Genomic DNA, 27,424 nt, shown 5'->3' on the forward strand with positions numbered 1-27,424 from the left:
ATTCAACATAATCTTTCCCTCTTTTAATTTAATCTGTTATTCAATTTACCTTAATCTCTTTAATCTTATCTTAAAAATCTTAAAATTTCCAAGTTTACGTCATATTCATTCATATCTCCTTAAATCATTTCTGCTAAAGCCAATTTAGTTCCTTTCCGGCATATTCCCTGGTGTTTCATTAATGTTACACTAATACCAAAATTAACAAAAGAATTTCCCTTAATATCTCTAATTTTTATCCAACGTCCCTTCATCCTGGTTTCAGGTCATGTCATTCCTCACAGTCCATTACATCCAGTCCATCAATCTGGTGTTCTTATATCCGAGGCCCTTAAGTCTCTTCTAGGCCCCTTCTGCACAATTTCTTGTCCTTCATCATCTGATCTTATACATCTTGCCAGGGTTTCTAAAATTAATATAAACAATAATGGGGACAGGGGACATCCCTGTCTTGTCCCTTTAGCTATTTTACATTTTTCTCTTATCACGTTATTCACTATTAGCAAAGCCTATTGCTCTGAGTAAATTGCTTCTATTCCCCTCTGGAATGACTCTCCAAAGTTCATCATCTCTATTGTTTTTTCCCCATAAACATCCATGACACATTGTCAAAGGCCTTCTCTGCATCTATAAACATTAATGTGGATCATTCCTGACCTCCAGATATAACATCAATTATATTCCTTATGCTATCCTTCATTTGACGGCCAGAAAGCCTGCTTGATTTTGATGAATCAAATCTTTGAACAACGTTTTCATACGATTGCCATTATATTGGCAAATAGTTTGTAATCATTATGTAGCAGAGTAATTGGCCTATAATTTTTGATGGATAGTACTGTATTTTTCGCCCTATAGGACGCACTTTTTCCCCTCCAAAAATGCAGGGGAAATGTGTGTGCGTCCTATCCTGGAGAGCGAGAGGCGTCAGTGCGCCGACATTTCTCGCTCTCCAGGCTCCAGGAAGTTAGCCGCAAGCCTTGCATGCCCGGGGGGAGTTCCCCCGGGCGCGCAAGGCTTGCAGGCGGCAGCCTGCAGCGTGGAGCACGAGGCACCCTCCGGAGGACGCCCGTGCTTCGCGCAGGTGTCGGCAAGCCTTGCGCACCCGGGGGATCTCCCCCCGGGAGCGCAAGGCTTGCAGGTGGCAGCCTGAGGTGCGGAGCACGAGGCGCCCTCCGGAGGACGTCCCATGCTTTGCTCAGGTGTCGGCAAGCCTTGCGCACCGGGTGGAACTTCCCCCGGCGCGCAAGGCTTGTAGGCGGCAGCCTGCAGCGCGGAGCACGGGGCGCCCTTCGGAGGACGCCCTGTGCCTCGCGCAGGTGTCCACAAGCTTTGCGCGCCCGGGGGAACTCCCCCCGGGAGCGCAAGGCTTGTGGGCGGCAGCCCGCAGCGCGGAGCACGGGGCGCCCTTCGGAGGACGCCCCGTGCTTCGCGCAGGTGTCCGCAGCCTGCCCCCCGGCGCGTGGGGCGCCCTGAAGCAGAGCGCCCCTCGCGCCGGGCAGACATCGGCCAGCCCCACAAGCTCGGGGGACAGCCGGGAGGCGCAGCGCCACCATCCCACTGTTCCCCGACCTGGTTTTGGGGGGGAAGTAAAGGAAAAAAATTTTTCCTTTATTTCCCCCCCAAAAAAGTAAGTGCGTCCTATGGGATGGAGCGTCCTATGGGACGAAAAATATGGTAAGTCTGTGTCTTACTTTGGGATTAAAGTGATATATGCCTTTTTCCAAGACTGGTTCAAAATTTTATTCATTACTTCTTTTAAGGGTTATATCAGAAAATCTTGTAATTTCTTATAATATTTTGCTGATAGTCCGTCTGGTCCTGGTGATTTGCCTATTTTTGTCTGGTTGATTACTTGTTGGAATTCCACCATTGTTATTGGTGCATTTAAATAATTAATTTTCTGAACTGGAATTTGTGGCAATTTATTCTGCATCAAATATTTCTCGATTTCACCTTTATTTTCTTTACTGATCGATATAGTTCTGTATAGTATTTTACGAATTGCCTTCTTATGTCTTTCAAATTATCTATTATTTTTCCATTTATTTTCAATTTGTTAACTGTTTTCATTCCCTGTCTTTTCTTCAACTGCCATGCCAACAGTTTCCAAGGTTTGTTAGCGAATTAAAAAAAATTCTGCCTTAGTGTTTTTATCGTTCTTTCAATTCACTAACATTGAAAATTGTGTTTGTAACATTTTTCTATTTTGCTTAATTGCATCTTTACCAGGTTTTTAAATCAATTTTTCTATTATCTCTCTCTTTCTTGTTTCTCCTCTTTATCCTCAGGAGTTGGTGTGTGTGTGTGTGTGTGTGTGTGTGTGTGTGTGTATATATATATATATATATATATATATATATATATATATAATATTTACATATATTACATTGGATGCTCAGGTTGCGAATGTGATCTGCGGGTTGCGATTTGGCACTTATGTTGGAATCCAGTTGGAATGTCCTTCAGAATTATTATATTAAGTTCATCTGTTTGAAGTCTCTTTTGATAATTCATCTGTAGTATTCCATCTTTTGCCATACGTTAGTTGAAGGTCACCTGGCAGTCCCCTGGCAACATCTTTGCCTTTCCAAAGCTTAATTTTATCCTGAAGGCTTTGTTGATCGCTTGGACTACTTATTCTTGTATCTCCATCCAGATGACTAATTCCTGTATTATTTTTTCTCTTATGTCTTCCTCAGTCTCCTCCGGTATCCCACGAAAACACAAAGTTAAATCTTTATGTTGCATTTACAGAACTGCAATCGAGTCCCAGGCGGCCTCCTGCATCTTCATCAGCTCGGCCGATTCTTCCCTCATTTTATCATGTTCCCTTTTCAATTTCCCCCCTTCTGTTTGTGTTTTTTCTGTTGTTTCCTCAAGGCCTTTTGTATTTCCCCCCCATCCCCTGCACTGATTTTTTTCCAATCCTGTCATTTTGGTTGAAAATTCTTTGGTTGAAAACTCGCTTTTTTGGGGGGGGTGCACAACGTCCTTGTACTTTCCCCGAGCCCCCCTCACCAATTGAGCCTTTCTCCCGAGATCAAGGCACGTGCTCTGTCACCATTCGCGGGAACCCGGAAGTCCCCCACTCTGCACTCTCAGGTTGTTTGAATTACACCATGGCAAGTCATGGGATGTGGGTGCTCATACTCTGCCTCTCCTTACAGTGGGACAAGGAATTCTTAGTGACTGAAGTAGGGCGGGATGAACCTCCCACATCCTTGCTGGGCCTCTTCTTTGAGTTTGTTGGCAGTTATATCAGACGGATTTATATAGTGAACTTACATCCTGCCACTCAGAAAACATTCTTCACAAGATAGAAAACACAAGTGTATGCTTGGTTGAACATCAGTTTAGAAATACATAATTTAAAACAACCATTGAGACAGTTTTAGGTTTACTTAATGCAAAGGGGGTGAATTTCTGTTCTGCTCAATCTCTGTGAACTTATCACCTGGACCCTGCACTATAGAATTAAAAGCTGCATCCCACAGTTCAGCAACATGCTCACCTGAGTGTGTGTCTGGCAGTACTTGTACACCCAACAACGTGAAAAGGAAAGATCCAGTAGTAGGGCACCAGGAAGCTTGTCTACTGCGGCACAGATACTTCCATTGGATCTGACTTGCTTGTTTCTAATGTTAGCAGCCTCTTCCTGCAACGAAAAGGAAATGTGCCCCTTTGCCTCAGCATTATCCAGTTCCCAGCTGAGGTGTGTATGTGTTTTGCTTCATTCTTTCCCTGCCTACCAGGGAGGTAAGGAGGCTGTTTCACTGGCATTGCTGCTCAGTTTTGGTCTGAAGGAGAGGAAGCCCTGTCCTGGTGCTCCCGAGTAGAGAGCTGGCCTCAGCTGGTGTCCTCCTCTGCACTGGCTTTTTGTGGCCCATGTGGGTTTCTGTTGCATGTGGGATACACACACAGTAGACCTACTCTGAGTAGAACTTAGTTGGATACATTCTTCGTAAGTAGAAGGAAGCCACTGTAATGAACAGCCATGTGCAAATGATGATACCTTGTACAATGTTTTTTAAATGGTGGCCAGCTGAAGCACATGTTGGAATAATGGAATACAGGCACATTGTCCAGGTGCTCTCTCCTTCTTTGCCCCCCAAACGCACATACACACAGTTGATGGTTCCCAGGTGCTCATCTCACAAAATGGCTCTTGCCACTCAGCTGTCATGGTGGCTGGGGGAAAGAGCCTGGCTTCTGGATGAGCTCCTGATTGACTCAGGGCTCTTCCCTCGCAGGGCGTGCATTCTTAATGCTATTCAGGCAACTCCCCTAGTGCTGCTGTGCACCTCCTTGAGGTTCTCCACACCATCCCTTCACCTTGAACGCATCTGCACACATAATGTTCCACGCCAGTGTGGGATTGCCAGCTGGTGGGGGGAACAACCAAACTGCAGTTGGGAATGTCTTCCTAAAATGGTATTTATGCTGTTGGTTTAAATATTAACTGAGGCAGTTTCTAGCTCAGTTTGCTGAAGAGATTTCAGGCCAGCTGCTGTGCAGAGTCCTTTAACCCTGCTGATGACCTTGCCACCTTTTTTCTGTTCTGCTTCCTGACCACTTCTGAGTAAGTTCAGCTAGCAAATGGCTTCCTTCAGTGGTTTCAGAGCAGACTGCTACTGAGATGGGAAAATGGATCTCTAGCTTTTCTTGCTTCAGCCCAGCTGCTTGAGCTGATGAGGGTTTTTTGCTTTTGTTCCTTTAGAAGGGTGGCTAACTGGGAGATATGCTGGAGGTTTACAAAATGAAGCACAGGGTGGAGAAAGTGGGCAGAAAACCTTTGCTCCCCCTTGTATATTACTGGAACTCGGGAGGGGGCAGGGTGTCACTCAGTGAAACTGATTGACAGTGGATTCAGGACAGGCGAAATAAGTGACTTATTCACAGTATTTGCTGCCACTAAGTATGGCAATGGCCATACTTTAAAAAGAGGATTAGACAGATATTCTGAGGACCCAAGTCTGCTGGTGGATATTACACAGGAGTATAACTGAATGGAACCTCCAGGGCCAGATGAAGTATTCTTTGGAATGCCAGTTGTGTGAAGATGGGGCAAACTGAAGGAGGCAAGCTGCTTTGATGTTTTATGCCTCCTTGGGAAAGGCTGCAGGGATGGAGGGTGCCTTGTAAGTAGAGTAAGTCTCTCGATTTTCACAGTGGAACTGTTGTTTCCAGTTCAGGTCATTTATTTCAGTAATCTGATTTCAGATCCCTGAATCAACTTTTAATAATGGTTTTTCACTCTGCCTTTGGGGCAGTGCTGTAAACAGCAAAATATAGGAGGCACTGTGTAACTCTTGTTGACATAGAAGGAGATGAGAACTTCCAAACACCTGTTCTCTTGGGATGATGATCAGTACAAACCCCTGACTATTTTTAAACTGTCTCTGACAAAGCCAGCTGGCTCGAATGAAGTAATATTTCTAATGAACATTCACCATGATGGCTGTGGAATGCATGGTCGCTGCAGCCTTACAAGGGAAAGCCCAAGAAGGGGCCACAAAATGCCCTGAAACCTGGAGTCATACAGCCAAATAAAGGGGTGTGATAAAGGCGCACCTCGCCGGCTGCCTTGCATTTTGCCAAGACTTCCCTCCCAAATTGAGCTGGAGATGGAGCATGTCCTAGCACACATTCCAACACAAACATAACAGTTTTCGGAAATGAAAAGGAGGGGAAAGTGCTCCTTATGCATTCCTAATTATCTCTAGAGGGGTAGCCCTGCTAGTCTATTGCAACAAAAGTAACAGTGTCTTATTGAACTTCAAGGACCAATAAATTTATTATGGGATGGACCAGAGTCCACTTCATCATATGCATGAGGTCTTTCCCTACCTTAGTGGGTCAGGAGTGGGGATAGGGCAGGCATACACACAAATGTACAGACACACATGCACCTCTGGTTGGAAGGGGAGAGGAAGTGTACTGTAAGTTGTTGTCAGAGGAAAGTGTGTACCAACCAACAGGATTATAGCTTAAATGCATGTTACATTGACCATTCACATAGCAGTGGGGGTGAGGATACAAACATCCTGGAATGGGTCAGCTGATTTGACACCTGTAGTATCTTGATTCACATAACAGAATGTTACCTCTTTGCCACTACTAGAACACCTATGTCGCCCATCTATGTGAGGGTAGTTGGTCACCCATTGCTTCAACATTTCCTCTTATGGGTGCCTCGTCAATGTCCTTCATGTCAATATTTTTTGAACATTTTTATCAAGGGGACAATGGCATATCCCCAGTACTAAATTACTCTTGGGGCCTGGCATTGTCACCCACAACAACTCTGTGGAAGAGTCTGCCTGGTTTTGGATTTCTAGCCAGGTGGATTTGGTACCCTCTTTGGTGTACAAAGTAATATAATTTTTGTGTGTGTGGAGAGGGGCTATTGTGTGGTTGTTTTTATTTTTTATTAATGTATTTAGTGATTTTATATATTGGTTTTATTCTGTGAACCGCCCTGAGACCCCTGGGTATAGTGTGGTATATAAATTCAATCAATCAATCAGTCAGTCAGTCAGTCAGTCAGTCAATAAATAAATACCAGTATGTTTTTCCCTATCCTTCCTGTAGAGCTTATATCCAGCAATAACCGTGTTTCACTGGTTCTCTCCATTCCACCTGGAATATATTTTTTAAATGTGCAAGGCTTGTGTCCCATCATACATCAGTATCCTAAGTGCTGCTTAAGAATGTCGCTTAGTATTTTTATTACAAAAATATCACAGATCAAGTAAAGCATAAAAAATTGGACACATACATTGCACATATTTACCCCAGTTGTACAACAGGTTTTCAGCTTATTTTGGAGCAATGTACAGTGGTACCTCGGTTTAAGAACAGCCCTGTTTATCAACTATTCAGTATACGATCTCCGCAAAACCAGAAGCAGTGTTCCAGTTTGAGAACTTTACCTCGGTCTACGAATGGAAGCCGAACAGTGGAAGGGCACCGGCGGCAGGAGGCTTCATCAGGGAAAGCATGCCTCGGTTTAAGAAGGGCTTTGGTTTAAGAACAGACTTCCGGAATGGATTAAGTTTGTAAACCGAGGTACCACTGTATAAGAGGCATTGGGTGGGATGTTATCTCTAATTTTGTCATTCAAAAAATTCATAAACAAAGCCTGCCTTTCAGTAAGTTTCTTCTCTTAAAACATATATATTTATGACATGTAAATGTGGCTGTGATGTGTAGTGAAGAGAACGGCCACTTGCCTGGGGAGGGGAGGCCTTGGAACTTTTGTTTCTGACTTGAAATGAAGATGTTGCAGACATGCTGCCTTCCATTCTGGCTGATGTTTCTCTTTGCTTTTAATGCAGCAATAAATTGCCCCATTTGAGAGAGTGATGAATATGAGCTTGTCATGGATGTTTTAGTTGAGATTCCTGCATTGCAGGGGGTTGGACTACACGGCATTGTGGATACCTTCCAATATTACAAATCTATGATTCAAGAGTGTAAAATGTTAATAATAATAATAATGATAATAAATTTTATTTATATCCCGCCCTCCCCAGCTGAAGCCGGGCTCAGAGCGGCTAACAACAGTGAAACGATAAAACATTCTAAAATCATTTCATTATAAAATTAATTCCAATCAAATTAATGGCAACCATTGGGCTAGAAGTTCTGTGAGGATTGCCAAAGGAGGGAGTCAGGCTGTGCCCTGGCCAAAGGCCTGGTGGAACAGCTCTGTCTTGCAGGCCCTGCGGAAAGATGCCAAGTCCCGCAGGGCCCTAGGCTCTTGTGACAGAGCGTTCTACCAAATCAGAGCTACAGCCGAAAAAGCCCTGGCTCTGGTTGAGGCCAGCCTAACCTCTCTGTGGCCTGGGACCTTCAAGATGTTTTCGTTTGAAGACCGTAAGTTCCTCTGTGGGACATACCAGGAGAGACGGTCCCGTAGGTACGAGGGTCCTAGGCCGTATAGGGCTTTGAAGGTTAAAACCAGCACCTTAAACCTGATCCTATACTCCACCGGGAGCCAGTGCAGCTGGTATAGCACCAGGTGAATGTGATCTCGCAGCGAGGACCCCGTAAGGAGTCTTGCTGCAGCATTCTGCACCCGCTGGAGTTTCTGGGTCAGTCTCAAGGGCAGCCCCACGTAGAGCGAGTTACAATAATCCAGTCTGGAGGTGACCGCATGGATCACAGTGGCTAGGTCAGGGCGAGAGAGGTAAGGAGCCAACTGCTTAGCTTGGTGGAGATGAAAAAATGCCACCTTTGTTATAGCTGCAATCTGTGCCTCCATGGAAAGGGAGGTGTCAAAGATTACACCCAAACTCTTAATGGACGGCACTGGCACTAATTGCGCCCCCGCAAGAGATGGGAGTTGCCCCCCCCCCAAGCCCATATCATCCCGACCCAGCCAAAGGACCTCTGTCTTCGAAGGATTTAACTTCAACCGGCTCCCACGTAACCATCCAGCCACAGCTTCCAAACATCTGATCAGTGTGTCTGGGGCCGAGTCAGGATGGCCATCCATCAACAGATAGAGTTGGGTGTCATCAGCATACTGATGGCAGCCCAACCCAAAACTCCAGACAAGCTGGGCGAGGGGGCGCATAAAGTTGTTGAAAAGCATCGGGGAGAGTATCACACCCTACGGCACTCCACACACCAAGGAGTGGTGTGATGACAATTCCCCCCAAGCGCCACCCTCTGTCCCCGACCAGAGAGAAATGAGTGCAGCCACTGAAGGACTGTGCCCTGGATCCCCACGTCGGCAAGGCGGTGTTCCAGGAGTTTGTGATCGACCATGTCGAAGGCTGCTGACAGGTCTAGAAGAATCAGCAGCCCCGACCCGTCTCGATCCAGCTGCCTGCGGAGATCATCTGTTAGAGTGACCAGAGCCGTCTCGGTCCCATTACCAGCGTGGAAGCCAGATTGAAATGGATCCAGAGCCGATGTTTCATCCAGAAACCCACCAAGCTGTTCAGCAACTGCTCTCTCAATCACCTTACCCAGGAACCGAAGATTCGAAACCGGGCGGTAATTGGATAGATCTAAAGGATCTAATGATGTTTTCTTTAAGATCGGGCGCACCACTGCCTCCTTCAGTTCCCCTGGGAATGTCCCGGTGCCAAGGGACAGATTGATGATATCCCCTGGGGGGCCTGCACCTCTTCTGGACACGCTTTAATCAGCCAGGACGGGCACAGGTCAAGAGGACAGGTGGTGGGCTTTCCAGCTCAGAGGAGTCTGTCCACATCGGCTGGGGATATCTGGTCAAAGTGGTCCAATACTGGACCCGAGGACAGTCGAGGGGCCTCCAGTTCCGTTATTGTATCCAAATTGGCAGGGAAGTCACGGCGGAGTGACAGGACCTTCTCCGCAAAAAGCTCGCAAATGCCTCACAGCTGTGTGTCAAATTGTTACTTAAATTTGGCTGTCCCTCGAGGGACATTAAAGACCTAATTATACTAAATAATTGCGCCGGGTGAGAGCTAGCGAATGCAATGGAGGCCGAGAAGTAAGACTTCTTAGCGGCCTTCACTGCCATCTCGTAGGTTTTCATGAAAACCCTATAAGATGTTCTTGAGGCTCCGTTGCGGGCACCCTGCCATACTCGCTCTAGCCGTCTGAGGTACCACTTCATTTTCCGGAGCTCCTCAGTAAACCAGGGAGCCCGGTTTCTGCGGAGTTGCAGAGGGCGCTTAGGTTCGATCTCATTGATGGCTGCCAGGAGCTGGATATTCCAGCCCTCAACAAGCTCAGTCAATGAGTTGCCAGGGGGAGCAAGGTCCCGCAAGGCTTGGCGGAATCTATCAGGGTCCATCAGCCTCTGCAGGCGAGCCCAAATCAGCTCGCCACCTAAGCAGGGTGGGAGTGGAAAGTCAGTCCTGGCTTTCAGAGCGTAGCGATCAGACCATGGCACCTTCATCGAAGGAGACATGATCACATCTATACCTACGCCAAAGATCAAATCCAGCATGTGGCCTGCTTGATGTGTGGGGCCCGAAACAAACTGGGAGAGCCCTAATGTCGCCATGGAAGACACCAGGTCCAGAGCCTGTGAGGAGGGAGTGGCATCAGCATGGATGTTGAAGTCCCCCAATACCAATAGTTTAGGGAACTCCAAGGCCCAGCTGGCCACCACCTCCAGTAGGCCTGACAGGGTGGCTGCTGGTGCACTAGGTGGCTGGTACACCAGCCAGACAGCCAGGCTCACCTTGGAGCCCCACACTAGGCCAACACATTCAATGCCGGGGATCGATGGTGATGGTAGAGCCCTGAAAGAACAATCTTCCCAGATTAATAATGCCACCCCTCCCCCCCGGCCCACAGTCAGTGACTGGTGGAGGACGGAGAAACCCGGGGACGTCATCTCTCATAAGGTAACTGTTTCCCCTTCGCGCACCCAGGTCTCTGTCACACAAGCCTGGTCAACCCCCTGCGAGGTAAAGAAATCTTGCAGGGTGGTAGTTTTGTTGCCTATAGACCTGGCATTGCACAGCACCAGTGACGGAGGTGAGTAATCCTTGCTCACCCTACCCTCGTCCCTCGGGATGGGGCGCAGATTGGAAGGGGTACGAACATATCCATATCTCGATCCCCTTCGCCTATAACATCTGCCCCCCCCCCCGGCACTGAAAACTCCCATTCCCTCTCCTTAACTGCAGAGACCTCTGGAGACAGGCGGGGTAATTTGTTGCCCACTCTGCTGAGCTGGTTGGTGATGACAAATAATGACTGCCTATAAAGCCAACACAAAATCTTTGCACCGCTGGATGGAACATTTGCATGACCTAGTATACTGAATGCCCATAAACTGAGTGCATTATGTCCCACACATCATGTTCTTACGTTTTGGTCATGCATCCTCTTTGCTGCCAAATTAAAATAATTTTAGGATCATTGTCCTCAAGGCCCATCAAGAAGGCGGCCCCAAGTGCTATAGCATCCCACCTGCTGAGGTTGCTGCTTCTCCTCTAAATTAGGATTGAGCTACAAATATCTCGTTCTTTGCAGGGGGCAGTGGCTGTTTCTGTTTTCCTTCTACAAGCTCCCATTTCCTGCTGCTGGAACACCACTGTTTGCAGATGTTCCCCTTACATTATTGTGCATATTTCACTTAAGAATAAAACTGAATTTTCTGCTGCTTGCTTCTCTTTATGGCTAATAACCTCCTGTTGACACCCACCCCCAATCTGACAAACACTTTCAGATTTTTGCTTAGAATGTATTGCTTACAAGGATATATTGTATGAAATGCTCAATGCGTTTAAAATGAGAGAGCTCAGGGTGTGGTGCTCTCATGAAGAAAATAATGGAATGATGACTGCTACAAAAAGGTTCATCAGCCTGATAGTTCCTGATAGTTACAGCTTTGAACAAGTGGCAGAAAGCTTCGCCCCTCCTCCTCTTCCGCCTCCTCCTCCTCCTCTTTCGGGGGGGGGCAGATATCCTTTTGGGAATGCTGCAGAAATGGAGGTGCCTAATAGGTTGCAAATGGATAATGATCAAAGCAGGTTTGTAACTTCAGTGACATGGTTGCTCCTTTGGTGGGAGTTTTTGAAGAGCAAAAAAAGAGAACACTTGCTGACTTCTGCTTTTAACTATGGATCTCTATGATGACTCATCATGAAAAAGAGGCCATGGAGTCCTGGAAAAAGAGGACACATGGCAACCCTAGTTTTGTATAGAATGAGACCATCTTGATTGATTTTGATATTTTTTTGTACTGAGGGTGCAGAACTAAACTCTGCTACCTACAAGGTTCTCCAAAGCTGATTTAAAGCTTTGCACCCCAAGCTTTTTTGTACCCCAAGCCTTCCCCCTCAAACATTTCATTTAAGACGGTAAGAAGAGCCTTCTGGATCAGATCAACTGCCCATCTTGTCCAGCACCCTGTTCTCACAGTGCTAACCAGATGCTTGCAGGAAACCCACAAGCAGGATCTACATACAAGAGCAGCCCTCTCCCCATAGAAGCATTTCTGCTTCCAACTGTGGAGGCTAGTGACCAAAGATAGCCCCCTCCTCTGCAAACTTGTCTGATCCTCTTTCAAAGCCATCTAAGTGTGTGGCCATCACTGCCTCCTGTGGGATGGAGTTCCATAGTTCAACTATCCTCCTCTTGTGATGTTGCCCTCCTTTATGCTTCCAGAAGAGCCTACATAACCTAAGATAACATTGGAACATGAGAGGACCCTTGGAACAAGCCTTCTTGCCCTGTTAGTGCAGGATGAAGAATTTGGGATCCTCCAGTTGCTGTTGGACTCCCCGCTCTCATCCACCCCAGCCAGCGTGGCCCATGGTCTGTCATGGATGGAGTCTCATTCTCCCTGGAGGAGCAGCTGCGCAGTTTGGAGGTGCTCCTGGATTCAGCTCTGTCACTTGACAGAGGCGCAGGTGTCCTTGGTGGCTAGGAGTGCCATTTGCTAGCTTCAGCTACTGCCATTCCTTGGTCAAAATAGTGTAACTACCCTTGTCCATGGGCTGGAGACCTTATGGTCAGATTACTGCAATGTGCTCCTCTATGTGGGGCTGCCCTTGAGGCTGGTCCAGAGACTGCAGATGCAGCAGAATGCAGTGGCTTGGTTGCTGGTGGAGTCTCACGACCTTCAACAAAGCACCTTATTTGTAGGACTTGCTCTAGCTGCCAACTGCTATTTGGCGAAGTTCAAGATTTTGGCCCTATACAGCTCAGGGGAAGGTTTCTCGAAGGAGCATCATATCTTTCATATAACCATTAGGTCGCTGTGGTCTGCGGGAGAGTTCCAAAGAGCTCAGAGGAAGGCTTCTCCTGTGGCTGCTGCTTTCACGAAACAATTGAATGCCTTTTTGTTCTGACAAGTTTTCCTAGCTGAATGAATTGATTTCGGCCATAGGTTTTTTCTTTGTATAGTTTTTAAAATTAATTTGCTGTTTTTAACTGTTTTCTTATGTTTTGTGCAACACCTTGAGACATATTTGTGAAAGGTGGTGGTGTTAACAACAACAACAACAACAACAACAACAACAACAACAACAACAACAACAACAACAACAACAACAACAACAGATCTGGCCAGAATGCTGCTCATGAACAGAGTGTATTCAGAAACCCACCTTACGCAAACTTATAAATTCAAATAATAGGTGTGTCAAGGAGTTGGCTATTCATCAGGAGGCAGTTCCTTGGGTTAATATAACCAAAAGGAGTTTCTGATTCCTACAATAGTAACTGGTGGTTCTATTCAAGAAACAATCTGGGGTTTTTATGACTTAGAAGCATCTATTAGTTTCTGATTTGAGCTGCTGCCCTTTTGGTGTGTCCAGTCAATGTTCCCTGAAGGAACCACTGTGACTTAACATATTAAGTAAACTTCAACCGACAGTGCAGACACTGAATAACTTTATTTCTGGAATCTTTTCATATAATTTATGTTCAGCTAACCTTGATTGACTAGCATTTTGTCTTCACAGCTATTTTTTAATGGGGATACGTTTTTTGCTTTGCTCTTTTCCATACTAAGTTTGTAGTAGCTTACAAGCTCCAGATGAAACTAGGGGAGAACATCAGATGACCAAACAAACAAACAATTGCTCCCAGTCAACAGAAGGGGGGGGGGTTTGCTTTGTAGAGCACTCTGGGTGACCAGTTTTAGTCCTCCGCTGGCTGTTGCTGCTAAAGGGAGGCTTTCCAGGAAGGCCAGGTGGCTTCTCTCCTGGTGTGCAGGCAAGGGTTAACAATTGCCCAGGTTCCACGTGATGAGATGCAAACTGAATCATTCCAAGGGATCTCCGCCTGCCCAGTCACCAGGCAGATGCTGTTCCCCTTGGTTGCCATGACAACCCGGGCTGTACTCTAATCAAGCCCAGCCCCTGCAGCGGTTATATCTCATTCATTGTTTTCCTTCCTGTTGCAGAGGAGGGGAGAGGAGGAACCGGGTGCCTCTAAGTGGGGAGGAGGCCACCGCCTGGAGCCCCTTCTGCCTCAAGCTGCTCTCAGAGTCTCCCTGAGCGAGCTACCCCTCCCCTTGCAGACACCCAGGTGGGCTTGCCCAGTGCTGCGGCAGCCAGCAGCATTTCTGGAAGCATTTGTGTTCTAGTGGCACAAAGGTGGAGAGGAGTGCTTTGAGGAAGCCTGCCTTTCTGCTGCCTCTCCTGGAACAGCTAGCAATCGCTCACTCTCAAGCTCTCAGTCTCTAGAACATCCCGCCCCACGGAAGCCCCTTCCTGAGCCAGAGAGCCATGCAAAAGACTTTCCGGAGGCTGTGAGTCAGGCAAGCAGGGTCTCAAAGGCAGCATGCTTCACGTCGTTCTCCCCATCTTGGAACTGACGGGGCTCTAGAAATTAAGGCAAGTGTTGGTCGTGGTGATGCCGGAGATTAAGACGGACCTCTGACAGGGTGGGGGCTTCTGTGGCCATCACTGGGACCTACCTTTGAAGGACTGGCTTTCTAGGGAGATGGGAAGAGCCCATCTCATGAATGGGTCAAAGGCCACCTTTGGAACTTCATTCTCTGTGCTGCTGCCTCAGAAGCTCACCAGGCCAGAGGGGGAAGGAAGAGAAGAGGAGCTGCTTTTCTAGGATTCTCAACTCGAAAACTGCCAAACTGGCCCTATGGAAAGGAGTTCCCTGAGACTGTGTGGGAATGAGAAAGAAGACCAAATGCCATTCTGCTGCCAAAGCAAGCTCTAGATTTCTGTTCTTCATGTGCTTGATATATCAGATGCATTTTTACTGGGTGAATTTGGTTCAAAGAGGCATCCACAACTGAGGAAGAAAAATACTTGATTTTTAAAAAACTTAGAAATTTACCAGCCTTATTCCATTCTCCCCTCCCCATCCCCCATGCTCCTTTTCCCCATTTTTCTTTTTGTAACTAGATTTTCAAGAGTGCTTAGTAGTTTCTGGCTCCCGGGCAGCTCTGGTTTCATTTTAGGGGGAAGTAAATTTCTTGGTCTGTCTCCCCCCCCCCCGCAAGCCCATCCGCCTTTTTGGGTGCCTTGGAGCGATGGATTACCTTGGAGACAAGCTGACGGTGGCGCAGAACCACATGACCCACTGGGTGGGCTCCGTGCGAAGGTCCTTGCAAGAGGCGCTGAATTTAGTCACAACTGCAGTTGCCCATGAACGAACAAGTGGGGTGGGGGCAAGCAGAGCCCCTTTCAAGCGCACCTCCTCCTTCAGGCACTTTGCATCCCGGAGCAGAGAGTCCTTCCGCAGGTTTTCCATGCGCAGTCAGCAAAGGCTTTCCTCTCTGAGGAAGAGGCAAGCCAGCTCGGAGCAGCCTGACCTTGTAAGCACCCTTTTAAGCTGCCGGTGGATGATATGAACTGAGCCAGGATGGTTGCTGTTGCATTCTAGGCTGGTAACCCTGCTACAGTTTGTGTGCTTGCAAATGTATCTCTGTTTAGTTTTAAGAAGGAAAAAAGCCTCCTGCTGTTGATCATTTTAGCATTGTTGGGTGTTTCTTTCAGATCTTTTAGCCTTCATTGTCCCAAAGGTACTTGGGCAACAGGGCGATTGGTCTGTGGCTCATTTCTTCTTGAAATAACTCAAAGTCCTTGGATGCAGGCATGGGGCTAAAAAAGAAGGCACTCCTAGGGACAGTTGCTTGGAGCTTGGTCCTGAATAAATGTCTTCTCCTCTGTTCTGGAATGTTGCTTCCCTAATTCTAAACTTTGAAGGGGAGGCAAGGAAGGAACAGCTGGAAACACTGCAAATGCTCAAGGGTGCTTCCTCTTATGAGGACTTTGAACCGGAGCTTGGGAAATGGTATTTGGGGTGAAGCCTGACTCACCCTTCCTCCCATTAAGTCCCTGACTGACTCTGGGTCCAAGATCAACATGCTCCCTCGGCCACCCTTTCTGAGGGCCCCGTGGCAAAACACAAAAGAGCTGTGTTTGGCCTTTTTGTTCTCTCAGTTGATAACAGTTACAGATAGGTAGCCGTGTTGGTCTGCCATAGTCAAAACAAAAAAAAATTCTTTCCAGTAGCACCTTAAAGACCAACTAAGTTAGTTCTTGGTATGAGCTTTCGTGTGCATGCACACTTCTTCAGATGATAACGTAACACCTGGGTGCCTGTCTGTGGTTGTGGGTTAAGTCCCTGCTGGGGAGCCATGTAAAAGGTTTCTTGTTCACTCATACTCAGCTTCCCTTAAAAGTCTAACCAGGTCAATGGGGGATGTGGGGGTGTGAGTGTGAACAGGACCATGTGGACTTGCAGTTGCGTAGTGCACACACACAAGGGCTTCCTGAAGAAATCATTGTTTGCGGCCTTGTTCAGTTCCAGCATAATGCCAGGAAAGGCTGCTGTGATTCTAAACTTAGCCAATTCAGCCTTGAGTGGGAATTTACCTCCAACATTGAGAATATGCTGCAAGGACATTTCTTATTACTTTGAGGAAAGTGTAGATAGGAGGAAGTGTAAGTTTGTGAGTGCTCTGAATTTGCTGAAGCAAGAGTGGGCTGGGAGTATAATTTTAAAAATGGGTTCTTTGGTTTGTGTGGAATGCCAAGCTCTCTCTTGCCCATTGGCATCTTCAGGTTCTCCAATGTCCCAGGAAGGCTTCTCAGAAAGGCTCCCCAAATTTCAGACTGGGCAGGATAGGTCTTGCCTTTTCAACTCTCTGGCCGGTTCCTAGGGGGAATATTCTTCCAGCTGGCTGACTTCCCCCTGCTCCAGCTGGGCTTAGACAGGCCCAGCTGTTTCACCCTTCATGTTTCATTGCCTTGAACCCACCTTCTCCAGAAGGCCCTGTGGGATGTCCAGAAGGTTTATTCCATCCAGAAGTGAGGTGCCAGGGTCACAGCTACCACACTTGTTATCTCTAATGACACTGCTTCCGATTTTCCATGTTGGTATCTACAACACAGCAGAAGGGTGGCTTCTGCAGCCTCATGCTAGAGTGTTTTGAGAGCGAAGAGTTAAACCTCCTCCATGGCCTGAGCTGTTCTTTGTTTACTCTTTGGCTGGGCCTGCCAGAGAAACTAAAAAGACAGTATTGTGTAAGAGGTAGGCAAAGGCATGTTGTTTGAATAACAAAGCTGGTTGCGGGAGGAAAATGTACCTTAAGTGGTGTTGATCAGAATTGTAGATATTAAAAGTGGCACCTGGATTGAATGACTTGTTTATGGCTGATCCAGGTTGCAGAGCAATTTGGTGCCAGAAATCTACTCCATCTGGGCGGTTGTTGGCATGGCACCAACAGTTATCAGAAGTAAATTCGATTAATTTCAGCAAATATCTGGTCATGCTGAAAAACTTTGTCCAGAAGGTGAGGTCAAGCACATGGTCTCCACATTGAACCTGCCATGGTTGAGGCTTTTAATTTTCTCTGTGCCATATAATTCTTAACCTAAAGTTCCCAAGGGTTATGCCTCTTTTCTGTAAGGATATTGTCCTGTGTCAGCCCTGTTCAGAATGAACAGGAACTGCTTAAACATGTGTAGTTTTGCAACTGCACTAGTTATTGTTCCAGGGTTCTTTAGAGGAGGTCGTGAAAAATTGCACTGGTGCACAGCTGATAGAAGTTTGTAGTACAGAAATGAATGTGTTAAGGTACTTAGGAAGTTCTATCTTCCCCTTGAAAATGGTTGCAGGAGTTGAACTGGGGCTTGGTGTTTAGAATGTAGAATTGTTTCTGAATGTGTGTATCAAGTTTCAATCTGACACGTCAGAGTTAAGTGGAATAATTGTGCTAAACCAACCTGACAAATGGGACCCAAAATGATTTGAGTTAAACCACAGGGTTCCCTTTTATCTTTAGTAATCTTTAGTGTAGCACAAGATTGCAGCGTGGAGTGCTGCTGCTCAAGGTTCCAGCCAGCCAGGTCTTTCCCCAAAATACTCCATTCCACATACAGTGCTCCTCTACCGCTCCCCCCACTACCAGGGGCCACTCAGCGTGCTCCGCCCTCATTCGGCTGCTGGTGCAGGTGGCATCACTTTGGGGGCAGAAGAATCAGCCCGTGAAGGAGGAGCCTCTGGAATGTTTTTACTGCACTTCTGTTGCATTTGGGATGCATGTTTATATGTTGCAAGTCACTTTATTGAAAGGTAGTCCTAATTATTCTAAAAGAAGAAGGAAGCCTCATGAGAATGCATCCAGAACCAAATGGTAAAACTAATTACTCCTTGGTTACATGCAAAGGGAAACATCAGGCAGCTGTAAGATTCCATAGACATGCTGGCCATACATTATTATTTTTTTAAACCCAAAATTCTGAATAGAATAATAATTGTTGCCTTTGCACATTGTGGGTAACTCAGAGCAACATTCTGAGAGGCAGTGTGGTGCTGTGGATTAAGGGTAACAAGTTTGAAGAGCTTCCCTTTGGGGCAAGGGCTGTAGCTCATTGGCAGAAACCTGTTTTGCATGCAGATCCCCAGTTCAATCCCAGACATCTCCAGGTAGGACTGGGAAAAATCCCAGCCTGAAACCCAGGACAGCTGCTGCCAGTCTATGTAGATAGTACTGAGCTAGATGCACACAAGGGTCCGAGTCCATATAAGGCAGCTGCTGCTGTTTCTATGAAATCTTTCAGGTGTTCCACGTATAGCTCTGGTGGCAGTGACCCAGCAGTGCTTTATTCAGCTAAGCAGAATCAACAAATCTTTCAGATGCCAGCCACGTCTGTGGCACTTGGCAGGTCACATCTCAGCTACCAGGCAGGGAGGATTGGGGATCATTTGGGCACTTTATCAGAAGTGATGGTAAATGTTAGTAGGTCAGCTGAAATGGTAGACATGCCTAACCTTTTGTGCTTTCATGAAACAGCTGCTGCTGTTTCAAGCACCCTCTCTCTTCCAGATGCTATGGCACTTGCAGCTGGTATGCGAGTAGGTTTCCCCTCTTTGCTCTCTTTACCAAAGAGGTGAGGAGGCAGCCAAGTTTCCTTGCTGATGGTGCCACTCCTTTGGAAACTCACCTCCTAGAGAAGCCCACCTGGTCCCCACTCCCTCACAAGGGTTAGGAAGCTGGTGGACATCCTTCTTATGTTCTCTGTCCTGGTTGTAATGTTTTGCTTTGTTCTCCAGCTGCTGTTTTCTTGATACGTGGTGCTGGTTTGGTTGATATTGTCTATATTTCAGCTCCATAAGCATTCTTGAGTACCTAATGATAATGAAAGGCAGGGATGTAGTTCCCTATTGCCCAATTGATTTCAAGGATAAACCAAAGGAAGGGGTGGAAAATGTTTACCAGTTAAGGTGCTCTGTACGTCAAAAAATAGCAATTTGCTGGTTGCCTGCCACATGAATGCTAGTTTTACCCTTCTCAGCTCAGCATTCCTCACTAGAACAATTTCTGGGTTTTTTGTTTATAAGTTGACAAAATTTAAAAGCAGATAAAAATTTTGTTTTCATCATTGTCAGATTTTCTGCTGATCTCTTGAGAGCTGCTCAGATTCTTTCTAAAGTATGTGCTACAATATTCTTGCAGGAAATGTAAAAATCAAATATTTTCTCTCATTGGAGAAAAGTTAGCTTTGTAGAAGAAAATTTAACATGAACCACTACAGCGTTAAAGGAGCTTTCCATGAACCTCTAAGTTAGGCTTCCTCAACCTCAGCCCTCCAGATGTTTTGAGACTACAATTCCCATCATCCCTGGCCACTGGTCCTGCTAGCTAGGGATCATGGGAGTTGTAAGCCAAAAACATCTGGAGGGCCGAGGTTGAGGAAGCCTGCTATAAGTCTTTTAAATGCAACCAAGACTAATGCTGGATTTTATATCAGGAACTAGTCTCCCTTTGGAAGGGAGAGCCTCTACATTTGGCAACCAACTCCTTGTTAGCACTCACAAGAGCCATATCCAAATCATCTTTGACTGCATTCTGGGTTGGCAATGTCACTTTCTAACTTGCACAACGTGGAGCCATTTTTATGGGTTGGTGATTTTGCTAGTATATCTTCACTTTTCAGATGGGAGAACTGAGGTTCAGAGCAGTTAAGTGGAGGGCTGATCAGTACGTAAGGTGTGAATGTGAGACTCCTGCCTGCCCCAAGAAGCATCTTATGCCTTTGGAAGAATGCAGAGGGAGTGTCACGGATTTTTTGAGGGGCTGGTAGGAAAGGTGCAGTGAAGCTGTGCTTACAGCTGGGAAATTAGCGCCAGGCAGGAAGATGGATTTGCCATTCATGGTGACCTTGGGCAATTTGTTTGTGTCATGCTTTATCCTACATTCTCCTATTAAACGACATTACCAGCCTTCATAACAATACATCATCCCCATCCCCTTTTTGGTTAAGGAACATTCTTGGAGATGTTAACTAATGTTTTACGCCGTAGTGTAAACCCAGTCTGTGCCAAACAATGAGTGGCTAGTGTTTGACTGCCAAGGAATTTGGAAGAGAGAACTGTGTTTGTGTTCTCCAGAAAGCCCTTAGGGGCTGCTCTTTGGGCTGGCCCGAGGGAGTATGCGCAGCAACTGTGCTTATGCTGGAACCCCTTTGTGGGAGACTTCCCCATTCCACTGGATCTCATGCCTAGCTGACACACACATAGCAGGTGAGCTGGTAAAGACTTGCGGACCATACCACATCAGACTGCAGGAAGAGATTTTCTCTTGGGGAAACCAGCATATCAGGAAGAAACCTAGTGTGGTACTTAAGTAAGTTTTACTCAGAGTAGAAACGTTGAAATGAATGGATGAGACTAAGTTTTACAGTTAGTGAAGCTTACTTGAATACCACTCCTAGACTAGAGGTCATCTTCCTGCTGCCTGTTCAGCCTGGTTTTGCATGCAAATCAGCTGCTGCCATCTTCATCTCAAATTCCAGCTGTTTCTTGCCAGGGCAGGCTAGACAAGAGAGGTCTGAAAAGGCCTGAGCGTCTCCAGGAAGTAGTGTGCAAGATCTTGGTATTCAAGTAAGCCATCTGTGGTCAGGGATAATCTGGGTCTTCCTCCAGCTGCAAGCTTTCAGACCCATATGTTAAGCCATCTGGTTACTTGCTTCTAAACATCAGCCCAGGGAATGCTTGTGTCAGGTTAGATAATAAAATTTCCAGTTCTAATTCCAGCTTCTCCATGCATTCAGAGAGCACACTCGCTTTTAATTTTACCAAATTGAACTGCCCTGTCCTCCCAGTTCCTGCTTCATCATTTCATAAAGCTTCCTCTGATCTTAAAGCAAACACCATCTCTTTGCAGGCCTGCCACCCGCTTGGTGAGGTGACCTTTACAAGCCTGAGGTTGGCAGTCTTGTACTGCAGAATCAGCTATGCAGACACCTTTGTTTCCATGTGAACCTTCGGAGCAGCACTTTGATGCCATCGGGTGCCTCTGAACCTGTGAAAAGAGTGCACCAACCTGGTATTCATTGCAGATGAGGATTCTGCATCATTCTGCTTCTGCCAGCCACCTGGTGATGGCTTCCTGAATACCTTGAAATGTCAACCTTCTCCATTTGCCATGAGGCCTGTCCCATCAGGTGCACTCCACTCCACCTCCTTGACTTCATACCATATGAATTTTAACCCTTCCTTTTCACCTGGCCCTTCCCCTTCTTGCTCAGATGGACTGCACTTTGAGTGTCCCACCAGCAGCATTTTGAACAAAAAAGGAGCCCTCTGGATCTGGCCAGCAGCCCATCCAGTCCACCATGCTGCTTTGACAGTAGCCAACCAGATGCCTCAGTGGAAACCCCATAAGCAGGGCCCCATAAGCACAAGCATTCTCTCCCTCCTGTGGTTTCTTGCAACAGGAACATAGCCATCCTGGCTAGTATCCATTGAAAGCCCTCTTTTTCATGAATTTGTCCAGTCCTCTTTTAAAGCCATTTCCTGTGGGAGAGAGTTCCATAGTTTATGCGCTGTGTGAAGAAGAACTTTTCTGTCTGCGAAACTTAAGTGCAAGTGAGTGTGTGCTTTGCTGGCCTTACTGCTTTATCTCCTTTGAGCCCTTTCAGTTTTGAGCTTTGTTGATAGGGTTGATTTCATTTCTCTATTATATCTCTTCTGATTTTATGTTTGTGGCATCCAGTCCCCTGCAAGATAGGCCACAAAATCATAAGGAATACCACCACTGCTGCATACAACAAGCAAAATGTTTGTTGATACTAAATGTTCATGGCTCCACAAAAGTGATGTCACTTGCAGGATGCTGTGGGAGAGAAATACGTAACTTAGATAATTCAGGCAGCCTTCTGGTTGCATAGCAACCTTGGAGCTGTAGCGGCTGGTATTATTAGCAGTGAGAGCATTCAGCTACGTGGCACAAGAGTAGGTGGGATGTTTAGTTAGGTGTTGAGAAAAATGAGCTCTGCTTGCATCTCCTGCACTGCTTTAATATAGCAGCAGGTCTTGTTCTCCTAGTGCATGGAGATGAGAGAGACACATACATTCTGATCTCCTGGCCTGTTGCAAGCTGTCAGAGTTTTGCATCTCTTTGGCTTGTGTGTGTTCCCAAACCTGCAACTGTCCTAGTTTGCTAATGACCAAGTAAGTCTCAAGGATCGCTAAGGTCTCATCTCCTGTTCATCCCTTTGTGGTTTTTAGCAATAAAGGGTAAAGGGTAAAGGGACCCCTGACCATTAGGTCCAGTCGTGACAGACTCTGGGGTTGCGGCACTCATCTCGTTTTATTGGCCGAGGGAGCCAGCGTACAGCTTCCGGGTCATGTGGCTAGCATGACTAAGCCGCTTCTGGTGAACCAGAGCAGCGCACGGAAACGCCGTTTACCTTCCCGCCAGAGTAGTACCTATTTATCTACTTGCACTTTGACGTGCTTTCGAACTGCTAGGTTGGCAGGAGCAGGGACCAAGCAACAGGAGCTCACCCCGTCGCGGGGATTCGAACCGCCGACCTTCTGATCAGTGAGTCCTAGGCTCTGTGGTTTAACCCACAGCGCCACCCGTGTCCCTTTGTGGTTTTTAGCAATAGTCCATAACATTTGCTGTTCTGTCACATCCACCTACATACCACGAGAGCAGGCGTGCGTATGTTCTTGGTGATTGCACTATGGATGGGGAACTCTCTGAAATCCTGGTCACACTACAGAGGGGGTGGGGGTAAAACTGTGCTCCTGGATTGTACCATTGCAGGCTGCCATTAGTAGGAGAGGCGGCTGCATATCTGAGCTCTTCCCACTCTTCCCAAATAAACTCACTCTGCACAGCAAACCAGCTTATTAAGCAAAAGGTTGGAGATGTTTTCCACATGCAAAGTGGTGTGTGTGTCTAGTACATCCCCTGCAGTCTGAAATGGGACAGTCCAGGAATGTTTTGTCACCTCACTTGTGTAGACCAGGCTGGAGCCTGAGGGTTGGATCCAAGTAACTTCTGCTCAGAGTAGACTCACTAAAATTAATGGACCTGTTAGCCATGTTCATTAGTTTCAATGCATCTACTCTTAGTAGGACTGGTGATTTGGGGTGGTGCTGCATTTGTGTTTTAATTATTGTAAACGAGCCTTGGGACCTGGGGGTGAAGGATGCGTAATAAATAGTAGTAATAATAATAACTTTAAATGAGCCTTTTTTAAATGAGCTGTGCTAGTATCAGAACTCTTTCTAGCATGTCCAAAATAATAATAATAATAATAATAATAATAATAATAATAATAATAATAATAGTAGTAGTAGTAGTAGTAGTTTATTATTTATACCCCGCCCATCTGGCTGGGTTTCCCCAGCCACTCTGGGCGGCTTCCAACTGAATATTAAAAACAGTACAGCATCAAACATTAAAAACTTCCCTAAAGAGGGCTGCCTTCAGTTGTCTTTTAAAAGTAAAATAGTTGTTTATTGCTTTGACATCTGCTGGGAGGGCGTTCCACAGGGCAGGCGCCATTACCGAGAAGGCCCTCTGCCTGGTTCCCTGTAACCTTACTTCTCACAATGAGGGAACCGCCAGAAGGCCCTCGGTGCTGGATCTCAGGGTCCGGGCTGAACGATGGGGCTGGAGACGCTCCTTCAGGTATACAGGACCGAGGCCGTTTAGGGCTTTAAAGGTCAGCACCAACACTTTTAATTGTGCTCGGAAACGTACTGGGAGCCAATGCAGATCTCTCAGAACCGGTGTTATGTGGTCCTGGCGGCCACTCCCAGTCACCAGTCTAGCTGCCGCATTCTGGATTAATTGCAGTTTCCGGGTCACCTTCAAAGGTAGCCCCACGTAGAGCGCGTTGCAGTAGTCCAAGCGGGAGATAACTAGAGCATGCACCACTCTGGCAAGACAGTCCACGGGCAGGTAGGGTCTTAGCCTGCGTACCAGGTGGAGCTGGTAGACAGCTGCCCTGGACACAGAATTAACCTGTGCCTCCATGGACAGCTGTGAGTCCAAAATGACTCCCAGGCTGCGCACCTGGTCCTTCAGGGGCACAGTTACCCCATTCAGGACCAGGGAATCCCCCACACCCGCCCGCCCCCTGTCCCCCAAAAACAGTACTTCTGTCTTGTCAGGATTCAACCTCAATCTGTTACCCGCCATCCATCCTGCAACAGCCTCCAGGCACTCACACAGGACCTTCACCGCCTTCACTGGTTCTGATTTAAAGGAGAGGTAGAGCTGGGTGTCATCTGCATACTGATGAACACCCAGCCCAAACCCCCTGATGATCTCTCCCTGCGGCTTCATATAGATTTTAAAAAGCATGGGGGAGAGGACGGAACCCTGAGGCACCCCACAAGTGAGAGCCCAGGGGTCTGAACACTCATCCCCCACCACCACTTTCTGGACACGGCCCAGGAGAAAGGAGCGCAACCACCGTATAATAGTGCCCCCAGCTCCCAGCCCCTCTAGACGGTCCAGAAGGATGTTATGGTCGATGGTGTCTGAAATATACTCAGAGTCGCAAAGTGATTTCATGCTCTTTATTCAGCTCATAGTGGTGAGGAGGAATGAATGAAAGTCCCCTCAAGGTATCTGCTTTATATACATTATTTACACAATGGGCTGCACATGATTGGCTAATTCCGGAATTCTACTGTAAGCCAATCAGGTTGTGGATTCACTTCTATCTGGAGCATGATTGGGTGGTTCCTGCCAACCAATCATACTGCTGCATTGTTCTAGGACCAATCAGACTGCTGCATTCTGAATCCTATTGTTCTAGGACCAATCAGACTGCTGCCTTTTGTTTTTTTTAAAAAAAGATTTTTATTAAAGTTTTACAAAAAAGAAAAATAGAAATTCACAGAATAAAAAACCATAAATTACAGAAAAAAGAAACACACAAAAAAGAAAAAAAGGAAAAAAATACAGAAAAAAAGCACAACTAATTAAGAAAAATTACATTTAAACAGAGAAAAAATAAAACCATTCCATTTTTCCAATAGCTTCAATTTCATATGCTTATGTTCTTGACCTCCTCGCACCTTCCCCTTTTTGTATTCCCATTCAAATATTTAATTCAGCAAATTCTTACCCTTTGTCAAATGTTTAAACTTTGTACCATAACATATACTATATCCCTATTTTTCAACCAATTATCAATACCTTTTTTGCATAGTCTTAATAACTTTTATCACTAATTACCACTTATTACCCATCCAAGCACATTTTTAACACTCATTAATTTTATATTTCTGAAGATAGTCTTTGGAAATTAGAAACTGCTTCCAGAGATTTTTCAAACAACTTTATACACAAGGGCCACAGAAAGAGGTCGAATTAGACCAATTTCTGAGGAAAAACGGATTACAAAAAATCTCTCAAGAAAAGAGGATAATGTTGAGTGACAAAATTACAGAACAGGAAGTGGAGGGTGCCATTCGGAACATGCAGTTGGGCAAATCTCCAGGACCAGACGGCTTAACCTCCAAATACTATAGAGTCTTGAAAGATTGGTTAATTCGACCACTAATGGAGGTATGCAATGAGATACTAGAGGGGAAAAAGGCGCCGGAGTCGTGGCAGGAAGCCTATATCACACTTATACCAAAAACTGAGTCTGAAAAGACGCAACTTAAGAACTACCGCCCCATATCCCTTCTTAATGTGGATTACAAAATATTTGCGGACATTTTGGCAAATAGACTAAAGAAAGTACTACTGGAAGAGATTCATAAGGACCAAGCGGGCTTTCTCCCGGGTAGACACTTGTCGGACAATACAAGGAACATAATCAATATCTTGGAGAAGTTGCAAGTGAATATAAACACCAAAGCAGTTTTAATCTTTATAGATGCGGAGAAAGCCTTTGACAACATTTCTTGGAGTTTTATGAAGAAAAATCTTCAGGGGATGGGGGTGGGTCAAGGGTTTGAAAATGGTATAAGTGCAATTTACTCAGAACAAAAGGCTAAATTAATTGTGAATAATATGGTGACAGAGGGATTTAAGATAGAGAAAGGTACACGACAAGGCTGCCCAATTTCCCCATTGTTATTTATCACAGTCCTGGAGGTATTATTGAATATGATTAGAAGGGACCGTTTGATAAAAGGCATTCAGGTCGGAGCTAAGCAATATAAATTGAAAGCTTTTGCAGATGACTTAGTTTTAACATTACAGGAGCCAGAATCTAGTTCGAAAAGAGTTTTGGAAGTGATCCAAGAATTTGGGCAGATGGCTGGTTTTAAGCTGAATAAATCTAAAACAAAAGTTCTTGAGAAAAATTTAACACCGATTGAGAAGGACAGGTTTCAGAAGGAGACAGGCCTAACAATAGTAAAGAAGGTTAAATATTTGGGGGTTAATATGACTGCTAAGAATCTAAACTTGTTTAAAGATAACTATGAGAAATGTTGGCTAGAAGTGAAGAAAGATCTAGAGATATGGTCAAACTTGAAGCTTTCCTTGTTGGGAAGAATTGCGGCTATAAAGATGAATGTACTGCCAAGGATGTTATTTCTGTTTCAATCTTTGCAAATTGTGGACAAGATGGATTGTTTCAAGAAGTGGCAGAAGGATATTTCTAGATTTGTCTGGCAGGGCAAGAAGCCAAGAATAAAATTTAAAATACTAACCGATGTAAGAGAAAGAGGTGGTTTCGCCCTGCCAGACCTGAAACTCTATTATGAATCGGCCGCATTTTGCTGGCTGAAAGAATGGCTGCTTCTTGAAAACACAGACATTTTGGATTTAGAAGGTTTTAATAATGTCTTTGGGTGGCATGCATATCTGTGGTACGACAAGGTCAAAGCTCATAAAGCATTTAAAAATCATATTGTCAGGAAAGCATTGTTTAACGTCTGGTTAAGATATAAAGACTTACTGGAGAACAAAACCCCAAGGTGGTTGTCACCAATGGAGGCAAAGGCACTTAAAAAGTCCAATATGGAGGCCAAATGGCCGAAATATTGGGAAATACTGGAACAAGAAGGAGATAAATTGAAATTGCAGAGTTTTGAGAAATTAAAAGATAAGGTGCGAGATTGGCTGCACTATTTTCAAATAAGAGAAGCCTATAACATGGATAAAAAAATAGGTTTCCAGGTGGAAAAATCAAAATTGGAAACTGAGTTGTTAGAACCCAAAACTAAAATACTCTCAAGAATGTATAACTTGCTGCTAAAATGGAATACGCAG

The 27,424-nt window shown here is 45.8% G+C and overlaps 1 protein-coding gene across 14 annotated transcripts in view; it reads left to right on the plus strand.

The window, feature by feature from the left end:
• The window catches only part of KIAA1671, a 121,548-nt gene that overhangs the window by 54,650 nt on the left and 39,474 nt on the right, over positions 1-27,424 (plus strand). For 4 of the 14 annotated variants that reach the window (XR_014541268.1, XM_083583777.1, XM_083583778.1 and 1 more), the window contains exon 1: positions 13,872-15,247. The exons of 9 other annotated variants lie outside the window; for them this stretch is intronic. Coding sequence is in view for 4 of the 5 variants with exons in the window: in XM_083583777.1 (XP_083439903.1) it covers positions 14,963-15,247 (285 nt within the window). In the remaining variant the exon portion in view is untranslated. Of the gene's footprint in view, positions 1-13,849; positions 15,248-27,424 lie in introns of those variants that run through there. One more of the 14 variants, XM_083583768.1, reaches the window with a different exon arrangement.

The sequence above is a fragment of the Podarcis filfolensis genome (genome assembly GCF_964270895.1).
Source record: "Podarcis filfolensis genome assembly, chromosome: 13".
Lineage (NCBI taxonomy): Eukaryota > Metazoa > Chordata > Lepidosauria > Squamata > Lacertidae > Podarcis > Podarcis filfolensis.